Source organism: Kogia breviceps, chromosome 1 (assembly GCF_026419965.1).
Source record: "Kogia breviceps isolate mKogBre1 chromosome 1, mKogBre1 haplotype 1, whole genome shotgun sequence".
Lineage (NCBI taxonomy): Eukaryota > Metazoa > Chordata > Mammalia > Artiodactyla > Physeteridae > Kogia > Kogia breviceps.
Window position 1 is genome coordinate 38293613 of NC_081310.1, and position 14133 is coordinate 38307745.

A 14133-nucleotide genomic window follows, 5' to 3' on the forward strand; every position below is an offset into this window, starting at 1 on the left:
AGTATTTTCATCATTTCCATTTCACAAATAGAAAAAAGAAAATGAAAGCTGTCTGATTTTTAAGTCACTTGTTCAAAACTATCAAGTCATTAAGGTTGTAAAGCTGAGTCTCTGATCCAGGCTTTCTAGCTCTAAATTCTTGGATCTTCTTAGTATGTCACATATTGTTTTAGGAATGTTAGCTGCTTACAAGAGAGAAGGAAAGTTTTATTTATTTATAACAAGCTTTATTTATATACTTCACTTTCAAGTGTTCTGCAATACTGAAGTGATAGAAACGGGTGACATGCAGAATACTGAAACAGTTTTCCCCCAAAGAAAATTGGCCAAAGTTACATTGGAAAAATGTCTTTCTGTCAATATTAGATTATTGATACAAAGCTGAGAGCACATTTGAAACATTTATTGACCAAAATGTTAAAAACCTAACATGTAACTAGAGTTATTGGAATCGGAACTTCTTCAGGTTTGTCAATCTAAGCCAACCTTGTTGATTCCTTAGTCATGTAAAATAATCTAGCTATAAGAATAGAGAGCCATTAGCAGAAAAACAGTAGAAATGTAAGTTCCTAAAGGCACAGAAATCCCAAAGAATTTAGGAGGTAACAGTAGATCTGTAAATAATACCGTTTAACAAAAATATTTTAACAAAATGTCCTATTTCCATAGGACGATTGTAAAGCTCAAAGGAAACAATGCATATGGAATAATGCTATAAAAAATTATATATTTTAATTACTTTATAAGAATATCCTATACAGACAGAAACTTTATCAGTGTGCTTTTGGAAGCAATAACTGTTGCTGGTTGGATGATTCAATTAGCATGAACTATTCTGGCATGTTTCAAAAGCACTGCCATTTAAAAACATTAAAAATGTCTAAAAATGCAACCATAGTAATAGTGCACGGGTTGGGGGTGAGGGAGAAAGACAATGACAAATTGGTCCAAAAGGACACTGAGACTTCATAGTTGGAAGACCATTGTGCTGACAATTAGTAACAGGAAGCAGAGCACAAAACAAATGAATGAAAAAAGCTGAACTTGCAATGAAAGACCTTATTATAGTGCAGAAACATTATTGTAATAAAGGGGCAATGTACTCTCCTCCATAAAACTTTCAAACAGGCACCCTTGCCTCTTTTTTCATGCTCTGCATTTCATTTTTTCATTAGCATCTGCTTGATTATGTATTATTTCCAACCCCAAAGAATGCCTCTCTATCCTTCCTAAAATTCCAAGGCTTAAAGGTCCTTCCCCTGACTGTGGCCTTGAGCCTCATTTAACTTTATTCAAAACATAACAAATGCTTTAAAATAGCATAAAGATATAGGGGAAAAAACAGAAAGGCAGCGATTTAGTATATAACTGCAGCGGGATAAAAAACGTGTCCCTCAAATCTAGTTTGTTAAAAATTCAATAATATAATTCGTACTAATATCCAGATGATTCTGTCTCTAAAAATTAGTGTTTCTCCTATGATTTCTTTGATATAACTGGAAGAAGAAGGCTGAAATCTTCACCTACTAAATTCTCTGCATTAAGCTTCAGTTTTCTTAAATGGAAATATCCAAAAGCTCTGTCATATATTTTCATATACTAGTTGAGAATGACAAGATTTGATCCATGATGCTAACATATAATCTAATCTAGGGGCATGGAAAGCCCACACCGTCTGAACTGCCTATCCTAGAAAACCTCTTACCTGAAGACCCTACAGCAGCCAGAGATGTTTTAGTTAAGCAGTGGTGTGAAAAATGCACTGGCCTTGACACCTGAAAGCTGTGGGCTTAGCTTTCAGTTCCAAAGTTTATTAGATGCATGACCACTGGCAAATTCTATGAGCCCAGTTTCCCTAGCTATAAAACAGAGATATTAGGTATCCTGAAAAAATGTCAGCAGGACTAGTAATATACATATAAAGTGCATAGTACACAGGTGCTCAACAAGTGGTTATTATTATTATTACTTCTCAATAGACTGAATGTTCCAAGAAATTATTATCTGCTGCTGATAGACAAATCATTGACTTCTAGAAGAAAAGACTTCAGAGATTCTTCATTCCAACTCCTTCTCATCACAGATGATAAAACACCAGGGTGGTGAAGTGACTGGCCCAATATAACATAATAAATTTCTATCAAATAATCAGCCACCTGGCTACCACCTCCATGCTTGTCCCTCTGCTGTAGTATAAATTTCACAGTTAAATAAAATATACCTCTTGAGAACAATGAGAGTCTACTATTAACCTACTGTTAATAATACTTGACATATAACGAAGTTTTTGTGGTACTGAATATACATTACTTGAACAGTGTTGTCATCTCTGAACTCCATTTATGATTAAATGCATTCAAGCCGGGTGTTAGTCCAGAATCCAAATCATGGTTAATTGTCCCATGTACTTGCTTTGAGACTCTAGGAAAGTTTCTTAATCTCTCTAGGTCTCAGTTTCACTATTTAGTTTGGTTTTTTTAAGGTAATATTTATTTCATGTTTTTCTTGTCATGTTCCTGTAAATAAGGCACCTCATACATAGTAGGCACTTAAAAAATGTTAGTTCTCTTCCTTTACTTCCTTAAGTCTCTGTTAATCTCATATGTATTAATTATAAGTAAGATGGGATTAAAGCAGCAAATATAATGGGCATATAATCATTTTTTAATTTACAATTTTGGGATTTTTTTTGGCTGCAACATGCAGCCTGCAGGATCTTAGTTCCTTGACCAGAGCAGTAAAAGGGCGGAGCCCTAACCACTGGACCACGAGGGAATTCCCTAATTTACAATTTTAAAAAGTAATTACACATAAAGCTCTACTTTTTAGAAAAAAAAATTTAAGTTAAAAAACAAATATTAAACAAATAAGGCAACTAGGTTTTATTTACATTTAACTTAACCAAAAATAATCTATAGAAGTAATCAGGTGATAAATGAGTATACTCAGAAATGTGTGTAAAAAGAATTATCTCTACTCTTCAGATATGGAAGGGTATCATAGAGGAAAATTCTAGGATCAGTAATAAGATAAAACAACAGTACAAGGATCCTTAGCACCAAAGGCTAGCTGAGTGTTATACACTCAGTAAAATTTTATTTGAAAAACTGAAGTATATTGACCTATTAATAATTAATTTAATATTAAAAAATTATACAAAAATCCACCACAGCTGCTTATTACACACAGTCTGCAGGTGGTGATCCTCCCACCCCACACCCACTAATCACTCCGCATTCACACCACCTCAGCTCTCTTACACAAAATAAGTTGGATTTTGAAAAAATAGATAGATGATGCGCCCCTTTCCAAGCTAAAAGCTACAGTTCAAAATAATTTTAGCTAAAAAATAAGTATTGACTTTAAGATGGTATTTTAAAATAGAATATTTATTTGCATCAGTAAACTTATTTTATATTCTACTAGAAGAGAAGATGAATAGCAATGTTACTACAGAAACTGCATGTAAAACACCAAGTAAGCAAATAGGGGACCGAATGCCTAACTCTGACACTAAGAAAACAAAGTATCTAGTATGATTATGGCATTCTGCTAAATATTTCAAGTGCCATATTTATTCCTATCATTTATCCTTCTTTCTCCTTTGATATTTTTTACTCTATACAGGGATAAAGAAATAACATACCACCTGGAGATTTCATTCATATCTGAGGATTTCATACCCATTTAAATTAACAATAAGAGATTCAGCTGAAGTTTCTTAGAAATATTTTTTTCAAATTACTGTTATTCCTGTTACCTGGAATATATGCCATCTTTTGAAATCTTACTATTTCTCCAAACAATCTCAATTTTCAATGAGGCTTTTCTCGATGATCTAGTCCTTAATGATACTTCCCTTTCCTAAACTCTTACTGAATATATTAATTATAAACTTACTTCAGAACTGAACCATCAAAATACCAATCACAAAATACTATCTGCAAGGGTCTGTGGCATATTTTTGCTACTAGATTATAAATTCTTCAAATCCAAGAGCTATATCATATGTCTGTGGATTAATGAAATGAACGCAGGCTTTAAGGTTAGCATTCTGTTAGACACAGGTTGAAATTCTGGCTCTGCCATTTGCCACATAAGTGACCTAAAGCAAGTCACATAATCTCTCAGTCTCTTGAAAATGGAGAACATAATACTTACCTCAGAATGTTGTTGTGAAGATTAAATGAGATAACATATGTGAAAGGGCCTGGCACATAGTAACGCTCAAAGAAAGGTTGGTTTCCTTCCTTATTTCCTTCTTTTTTCCCTCAGTACCTGGTACAATGTTGAGAACACAATAAACCCTCAATAAAAACTTTCTAAATATTCATTTGAACTTAGATTTCCTAAAAATATGTTTAATTATTAATTGTGATAACTCCTATGTTTCCAAATTGTGTTACTTTAAATCATATGCACATAAGGTAGGAAATTTCAAAACAGAACAAATCGTGTGAGGTTGTTACTTAGGATGATGAGAAAAGGAAATAAAGAAAGGTAAAAGTATTTAAAAACAAATTTTAAAGTATTTAAGAAGAATTCAGTGAAAATTATTACATGTGTGGTGTTCTTTACATAAGTATCTTTGGATAAGTGACAGTTGATTGCTGACCTTAGGGGAAGTTGAATGAGAGAGGGAGGGAGGAAGGGAGCAAGGTAGAGAGAGAAGGAAGAGGAGAAAGGGAGAAAGGGAAAAAGGGATGAAGGAAGGGAGGAAGGAAGGTTGGTTCTGCCGGGATCTATTTTATGTCCTCACATTAACGTAAGCTATTAACATTGATCACACCTTGCCTGCCTTCCCCTAAAAACAATCCCCATTGCAAACTCCGTCTTACAAAAATGCAATTATCTAATGGGAGAACCAAATTAATTTAAAAATTTTCCGCAGTGGATGGTAACCAAAGGATCCTCTTAGAACAGTCAGAAAGATATTAGAGGATTTATTACTTTTATTAAAAAACAAAAAACTTCTGACTAAAACTTCTAATTAAAGAATTTGGTCTACACCCAGTTCCTCTGAGGCCAATCCAAATGGTGCTGCTCTTTCAGCTGCAGTGATGTCTTCTTCGTTTTCCAGAAAGGCCATGGGCATGGTTTAGGGGTTTAGCTCATGTTGTTTAGTTATAAGAAAGACTAGACTCTACAGACAATAGTCTTCGGCATTAAATAAAACTGAAAAATTTCCCCAAACCAAACAAGAGCTGCTAGTCTCAACTTCAACCTTGTTGTAGACAGGTTCTACTTAAAACTTGTAATGGTCTTTAAAGAAAACCCAATAGAGTAGTTTCCACCCTACTCCAATGTAATTTAGCTGGAGAGGGGAAAATGGCTGCCATTTAACTCAAGAAAATATTACTGAGCATATTCTGTCCTATGTTATTACTTTTATTTGTACAGCATTTATAATTTACAAAGTGTTTTCACTTATATCATCTCATTTAACCCTCACCGTTATCCTGAGAAGTAGATAACCTCATGTTTAAAGATGAGAAAAACGAAGATCAGAAAAGTTATGTCATTTGCCCAAGGTCACATAGCTAGTAAAGTAGCAGAACCAAGACTCAAACTTAGGTCTACTGACTCCAAGTCAAGTGACCTTCCAATATACCAGATCTTATAATAAACGTTATAGGAAATTTTTAAAATGAGTATACACAGTGATTGTGCTCTGGAAGTTTATCATTTCCCTTGATTCTACATAAGATCCCATAGTAAGTTATATACTGATGAATGGGGCTGAGAAGGTAAAGACTACAACTAAATAGATTAGCTCTAGAGTAAATCAGAAAAGAGGGGTGAGAGATCATCTTTTCCTGTATTAGGGGAAATACAGGCTCTAACCAAAATCTGAGCAGGTCACCTGCAGTACTATAATAAAGGAAGTATTAAAATCATGAGATTATCTAATATGAAACTCAAATGATACACACATAAATTTATGTTTATAAAAGACATGTAACTGATGAAATCTTTCAGAGATACAGAGGGTTGTTCTCACATGTAGGAAGAGCTGGATTTGAAACTCTAAATCCATTAAAATGGGGTTACACATTTTCTTTTGTGCACATTCGTTGTACAATGTAGAAAAAAGGAGGAAGGAGTAGAAATTCTGTGGAAAATTTTTTTTCTTATCAGATTGAAGTGTGACTTGAATGAGAGGAAGGAAATATGTGACTAAATATGGCATTATACTGTTTAAAATTTTCTAAAAACGATTTCCTTTTAAAGTGATTTTTAAAAAAGGTTCTCTCCACTCCCGATTCTAAACTTGGTTTATGGGTTAAATTTTGCAAATATATTAATATAGTACCACCCATAAAAATGAAGGACAGGAAGAAATTTTTATTAAATTTATAGTAATTCACTTAATTTTTAAGTAAGGAATTCCTTACAGTGAGATAGATGCACCTAGTACCAAATATAACTGTCTGTTTTCCTGAAACTCTGAACCCAATTAGAGGGAAAAAAGCACCAAATCTTCAAATGATCAAGTACATTAAACAGTCTAAAAAATCACTCAAAACAAAAGCAGGGTTAGAATTCCACATGCAATTGAGCCTAATAAAATCTAGCAATTTAGGTCCCCAAAATGTATGGAACATTGAGGAGTAATAGAAGAAAAAAGGAATACTTCAATATATACAGTATAAACATAAATATGAAAAAAATTCATCTTCCTCTTGTGAAAATGAAGAAAATTTAAGATTCTTCTGAGCAAGATGATATTTGCAAGGGAAGATTTTTTTTTGATGTATCTATCCTATGCATTGCTTCCAAATACTCCAGAGAGGAGAATACTTGAAGGCAAGAGATCTATTAAGAGACTATCAAAATCATCCAGGGGGGGGAAGTGATGAAGAACTGAACTAGGATGATAGAAGTGAGACTGGAAAATAGGGAAAATAAGTCAATCCCTAGCTGACTGATTGACTCACGGTAGAAAGAGAAAGAAAACTATTCGTCTATGGATGAATGCCTTCTACTGTACGCTATAACCATATAGGTTCTTTTTTAATCTAACAGTGATTGGACACCTAATGCTCAAAAGCCACCAATGGTTTTCAACGTGTTTCCATTAAAAACATCAAACTGGTATTCAAGATCTTTCACAACCTGATTACAATTTACCTAATCGTAACGTTTTTTTCCTCCAACAAAAACTCTCTATCCATCTAGCATATTGCCTATACTATTAACAAACAGGCTACTCCTTAATTCCAGATTTCATATTTGCTTATGTTGTTAACCTCACTGAGAAAGTCTTCCTTCTTCCAAAAACCTAAATATCACCTGTCCTTCTGGGTTCATGTTAAACTTATCTCATGCGTAAATTCTTATCTAGTCATCTTACCTTACCTTTACCTACTCTCTCAACTTCTACCGCATTTATTTTCTATAAAATTCATCTCATTTTTCCTCTCATTGCTATATGCTCTATTCAAATGTGTTCCAGTCAATGATAAATTCCTACAAACAAAAATTGTATTTTATACTCCTTTTAGAATCTAGTATGGTTTTAATAATCAATAAGCCCTTTAAAAGTAAGCTATTCTGATCTCTCATAATCCTTGTATACATTTATATAGCATAGGGTTATTTTAGATTTACAGGATTGCTTTTCTAGATTGCAGACTTTTCTATTACGTGTTGTGTAAGACTAAGAATCAAGTCATACGCTATTTCTCTATTCCTATGAACAACCACAATGAAAGCATCAGTAGGAATCAATTGATTTTTCTACACATTTAAAATCTCTGAGTCTGGGCTTCCCTGGTGGCACAGTGGTTGAGAGTCTGCCTGTGGATGCAGGGAACACGGGTTTGTGCCCCGGTCCGGGAAGGTTCCCCCATGCAGCGGAGCGGCTGGGCCCGTGAGCCATGGCCGCTGAGCCCGTGAGCCATGGCCGCTGAGCCTGTGCTCCACAATGGGAGAGGCCACAACAGTGAGAGGCCCGTGTACAACAACAACACCAAAAAAAAATCTGAGTCTAATATTTATTCAGAGGTAAAAATGGTTTTTGGTAGATTGAAGTCCCATAATTCCCTTACTTTCTTTCAAAGAGAAGAAGAAAAACAGATTAGTGAGTAAACATGTCATTTCACTTGTAAAACTGGCCTACAAAGTGCAGACTGACCAATTTCTTTTTTAAAAGAGATAGAAGAAGATAGACGAAGGGTTTCAGAGAGGAAAAGGCTATTGTCAGAGTGGGCCAGTTTCTGCAACATGGAATAAGGGAGAATTCTAGTAGGTGCTCCTGGGGACACAGGTTGGCACTTCTCCCTCCCCACCACTGTGAGGAGGAAGGATTAGATCAAAAGTAGGATGAGCCTCAAGACCTGGGCAAATGTTCAAGCTCTCCATTGGGCAATTGTTCCCACTTCTGAGTTGGGCTAATAACTGTTCAAAATGTCAGACCATGACTACTAACTGGGTAGACAAGCTATTATGCTCAATGTACCTTTGAAAATAGCTTTGCAACAATGTTTGTATTTATCCTATATTATTTTTCAGTCAAAGTGTAATGTTTCCTATGCCAAGATAAATCTTAATATATAATTAGCAACTTACCTCACCATAATTCTGATTAGAGATATAATTTTCTTGAAAAAAATATTATTTTACTTCCATTTCTATAGTATATTTAGAAGGCAACTACACATATAGTTCATATTTGTTCCACCCAAAAAAGGATAAAGGTCAAATACTGCTATCCACATTTTATAGGTGTTGGAGAGTTTACAATCCGCATGCCAAAGGATATTTAGAATTTAATTTAAGAGTTGGAATCTGACCCAAAATCAGATCTCAAAGATCTAGATAGGGAAAATGTCACAGAATGGAGGTGGGGAATTGGGGGGGTGATAGCGCAGAGCGGGAGATAACACCTAAATGATGGTAGAGAGATTTGAGTTTTAATCTTGATACTTAACTACCACTACCTAGTAAAGCAACCTTAGAAAGATCACTGAATTTTCAAAGCCTTCTTTTTTCTCATCTAAAAAAGGAGAAATCTGGACTAGATGTTTTCAGACATTCATTCAAAAACAGTTATTAAACCCTAGTATGTAGGCACTAGGAGATATAACACTTGGGTTTTTCCCCTAAAATAACTCACAGATTAGTGGACGAGACTTACACATGAACAAGATAACCAAGAAACAATGTGATAACAACAAAAGATAACAGCGTTGTAAAGAGCAGAGAGGAATAATTTAGCAAGGAATGAGGATAGGGATTTAAATCTGAATTGTCTTAAAGGACGAAAAAGAAAAATTATTCCAGCAAATAGAGGACAGAAGGACATTCCAATCAGAGGGAACAGCAAAAACAAAGGGTCAGAGTAGGAAAGCAGCATAGTTTATATAGGGAATTATAAACAGTTCAGTACTGCCAACGTATAATTGGACAGCAGAAGAGAGATGAGGCAAGAGTTGAAAGCAGAGGCCAGATTGAGGAGATCTTCGTGTGATATAGAAGGAATATGGACTTTATCCAGTAGGTAATGAAGATCCAGGGCAGGGTTTTCACAGGGTAGCAGCATAGTTAGGATTTAATTTTAGAAAGATCACTTTGACAGTCATGTGAAGGAAGAATATGAGTGGTAGAAACTACAGGCAGAGATCTATAGTTAAGAATCTATAGCAGAGATGATGAGGGCTTATTCTAGGGTGATTAAAGAGCAGGACGTAAGTTAAAGAAATAAGCAAAACCAGCAGGACTAGAAATGAATTGGGAGTGGGGTGAAGATTTGAAGGAAAAAAAAAGGCATGGAATAGATCCAGGTTTCTGCTCAAGACAGAACTGGGGTAGTGAGACTTACAGGGGGGAAAGTTGACAAAATTATCTTCAGTTCAGCTTAGGATATGTTGACTACCAAAGAATATCTAGGTAGAGATGTCTAGCAGTCAGTTGAATATAGTACCTTAATGCTCAGAAAAGAGGCCTGCCCTGAAGATACATAAGTGTGAGAGCAAGCTGCATACTAGGAGTAACTGAAACATTAATGTGAATGTGACCATCCAGGGAGAGGGTACATAGAAGATTCCTTGGCCAGAATCCAGTTAGATATCAAAATGCATGCAATAGGCAAAGGAAGAAAACCAGGAAAGAAAAGCATCCTAGAACACAATGGGAGAGATCATCCCAAAAAGGAAGTAGTAATCAAAAGTATAAAATATATACCAGATATAAATTCAGGGAAAAAAAGAACTGAAAAATGTCTACTAGTCTTAGCAATTAAGGGGTCACTGGAGAACTTACTAAAAGTGGTTTCAATCAAGTGAATAAGAAAGCAAGGTAGGCTGCAGTGGACTGGAAAGTAGAAACAACTAGTATAAAGACTTATCTGTTTGGAAATTTTAAATCAGAAGAAAAGGAATTTGAAACTTCATGAAGATTGGAGAGATCAATTCCAAGTCCCTTCTAGTTCTCATACTTTAATGTTTTCATATGGATAAAAAAATCTATTTTGGTAAAATTTCATTAACACCCACAAAGATTAATTTTTGAAGTACCATTTTTAATTATCAGGAAAAATAGGGGACTCATTGTAGCTATGAATGGAATACACGTGTATATGTAACATTTCCCAACTTAGCTTCGAAATACCTTGTATTTCTAGTTTCTTTTTTCATATACTAGTATCTTTTTTTCATATACTGAAGTGGGCTAGGACAAAAGGGAAACTATTAGCGGAGTAACTCTCTCTGGCTCCAACTGTTCCTTCTCTTAATATCTCATGAATATCTCTTAATATCTCATGTTTGCCTGGAATATCCTTCACCTCTATTTTAATTTGCTTAATTCCTACTCACTCTTCAAGGGCCTGCTCAAACTCCCCTCAGAATCACAGAATGTTAGAGACAAAAGGGCTTTACAAATTCATTGAATCCAGATGTTCTCACTATGCTGATGAAGGGACTAAAGACCACAGCATCTCAGAGAATGACCTGCCCAAGGTCATACTCATGGCTTTTGGTGGAGCTTAAATTTGAACTATTCACTACACATTATTTCCTCAGATAATTATTATTTATAAAACTTACATTTGCAATAAGTCAGGCATTAAAAATAATCCATTTTAAATAGTTTATTTAGTGTAAGATCCACATTAACACCCTTCCAAAAATTAAGGAGCTAGTCTATAACTTCACTTATTAGTTTGAGTCAACTATCCACAACTACTTGATTATACAAGCAAAGATTACAGATGTCGACTAATATTGATTTCATGGATAAGTTGACTGTCAGTCACTAAATAGGTTTTCTCCTCAAGAGTGCAGCATTTATTTCAGCCTCCGCCAGTGGAAGTGTCAGAGCAGATGTTGGCAGACTGTGACATACAGTATGTCTTTAAAACTTGTTGAGGTGTGAAATTTCATAAGGTCAAAGAATGCTGCATTTCGATCAGCAGATACAGGAGTTCTGTACTTTATAAATTATTTCAGACAAACCAATAATAGTATTTGCTAGTAAAATAGAAGAAACTAAGAAACCATACTGGCTTTAGGTCAGATATGATAATGTATGTTGCTTATGTTTTAAAAGCCACTTTCTATCACTTTAAAGCAAATGCTTGCACAAAAGATCTTTAGAAAGAAAATGCATTCTTAAAGTCAATACAAAATACAAGATATTATTTCAATTGACAATAGGATTTTAAAAATAATTTCCTACTGAAAGAAAGCCATAAATTTGGTGGAGAAAAATTATTTTCCTAATTAATACACAAATACAACAGTATTCTCACTTTTTAAAAAATGAAATTCCCTACGGAACAACCCACTTATATAAACAGAGAATTTTTTTTTTTTAAGTACGATTTCAAACTCTGGTTTACTGTTTTACCTTATTGTTTAAAAAAATTGAAAGAAAAGTATCCGTAAAAAAGACTGGGGCTCTATATAATGATAAAATGACTTTTATAATATTTGAGGATTTTTATTACCTTGGGTTTTCTGATGTTGCTATTTATTATATTTTTAATTTATTTTTTGCTTCAATTTTCCCTCACATTTTCTTCTAAACGTGGCTAATAGATAACAACCAAAATTAAAATTAAGAATCGTGTCTGGTTAAAGATTTTATCCCAATGGTACAAACTTTATCTCTTATGCAAGTTTGTTTTAAGTTAACATAACTTTTAAAATGCTTTACTCCTAAATCAACACAGAAAACTCCTTTCATTGATTAATCAGTAATTTGAACAATCTGAAAGCCTGATCATAACAATTATAATCATCATCTTTCAGTTTATTTTGTGCTATGTTCAAGCAAATATACAATTTCTAAATAAGTTTAAATTACAAACATTTTTGTTAGATATTTGTAAGGGAAGAAAAATTTACTACAAACATAAAATCTCCCCAGAAAATAATGTCTAATGTAAATCACTTGTTTCTTACTATACAATCAAAAGAGCTAAAATTATGATAGGAAACTTTGATTAGAGATGCACTAAGTACTGGCAACATCTTACAACCAAGTTCAGTCCAGCAACCAAGTCAAAGGTCTTTGTTTACACTTTATAGAGAAAAGCTTGAGGTATGTATTTGAGGAATTGTTTTTATCACAAAGTTCTAACTATAAAAAATATTAAACTATTTTGCATTATATAAGACCACATATTATCGATAATCCCTATGCTAAGGAACTAAAATTCTATCCAAGCTAAAAATTTCTCTGCTATTAAATACAAACCTAAACTTTTTCATAGGCTTTTCATATATCCCATGATATGTGACACATAAGGCCATACAAATAAATAAATACAAGGTGAATCAACAGTTATAATTAACTTACTTGCTACTGAAAAGTTGTTGAGGGGATAAGGTAAATCCACATCTTGGGGTTTCTCTTTATATCCTATGAATGAGCCATCTGTCTTCAAAAGGAAATATCTTGGCCTCCAGTTTTTTATATATTCTCCTACATGAGGAAAGCATGCATGTTAATGCTGGGGGAAAAAAGGAACAGCAGCTTTTATGTGAAAAATAAATTATGGTACAATATATGTCCTACAACACTGGCCTCCAAAAATTTAGATAGGCAATTTTCTTTTAACTTAGTTTACAAAAGAAAATACATAAGCCTGCAATTAAGATTCAATAAAAACCCAAACATGTTTTGTTTTTAATGATTTCACACTTTGATAATTCATTTGCACCATTATTTCTTCAGAGAATCATTCAACTGAGTACACATTTTGTTCAGTTTTTCATATCAGATGGTTGTTAGAGCATATTTTCAGCCATTTAAGCCTTGGAAAATAAATCATACACACAGTATCAAGGAATTTCTATGAAAAAACACTTATCATAAGAGGGACAGGAAATAGATGTTTCTCTTCCATGTACCACAACTAATTGTGTCATTTTTTTAAAAGAAAGGGAAAAATTCTGTTTTCATTGTTAAATCTTGATAACTTGTTTAAACAACATTTTATTGTTATGCATGAGAAAAAAACTGTACAAATGCTGTAAACAAGTCAAGGAAATGAAAGAACATCGGTTAATAGAGCTTAAAAACCATACACACACTCATACACACAAATGTAATAACTAAGAACACATGGTAGTGCCAAGCACGTAATAGTCAAATGTATATTTTATCAGATTTTGATATAAGATATCAACTAGCCACCAAAATATAAATTTTTAACAACCGGATCACCATTTGCTTACTTCATACTTCTTTTAAATTTTAAGCAACAGAGGTGTTCCATGATACTCTAAGAGCTGGAAGGCTCCCTGGTCTCAACTTTCAGTTCTCTACTGGATATTTCCACCTGGCTTTTCAATCTCAAGTGCTTAATCACAGCACTACAAAAATTTGAAAGCAGTTCAGCTTTCCCTACAAATCTGTTTCTCTTGACACCAGTTATCGAAGCTCAAACCTAATACTTGACTGTTCCCTCTTCTTATCCTATCAGTAGGTAGGTCAATACTGCCTTCACAAGTCTCTCTAGTTTAGCCAACCCAAACTGTCCTAACACCTTACATCTGCCCTTCTGCTAATGCACTGTGACTGCTCTCCCATTCTACTCATCCCCCTCCTTCCATCTTATACATCTATCACCTCCATATAACTCTAATGTCTGTATGTACTGCTTTCATTATATCATTTTGTGCT

General features: G+C 34.1%; 1 protein-coding gene across 7 annotated transcripts in view; it reads right to left on the bottom strand.

The window, feature by feature from the left end:
- The window catches only part of AKT3 (AKT serine/threonine kinase 3), a 379537-nt gene that overhangs the window by 221576 nt on the left and 143828 nt on the right, over window positions 1–14133 (bottom strand). For 5 of the 7 annotated variants that reach the window (XM_067030723.1, XM_059079103.2, XM_067030719.1 and 2 more), the window contains one exon: window positions 12805–12930. The exons of 1 other annotated variant lie outside the window; for it this stretch is intronic. Coding sequence is in view for 4 of the 6 variants with exons in the window: in XM_059079103.2 (XP_058935086.1) it covers window positions 12805–12930 (126 nt within the window). In the remaining 2 variants the exon portion in view is untranslated. Of the gene's footprint in view, window positions 1–4161; window positions 4279–12804; window positions 12931–14133 lie in introns of all 7 variants that reach the window. One more of the 7 variants, XM_059079118.2, reaches the window with a different exon arrangement.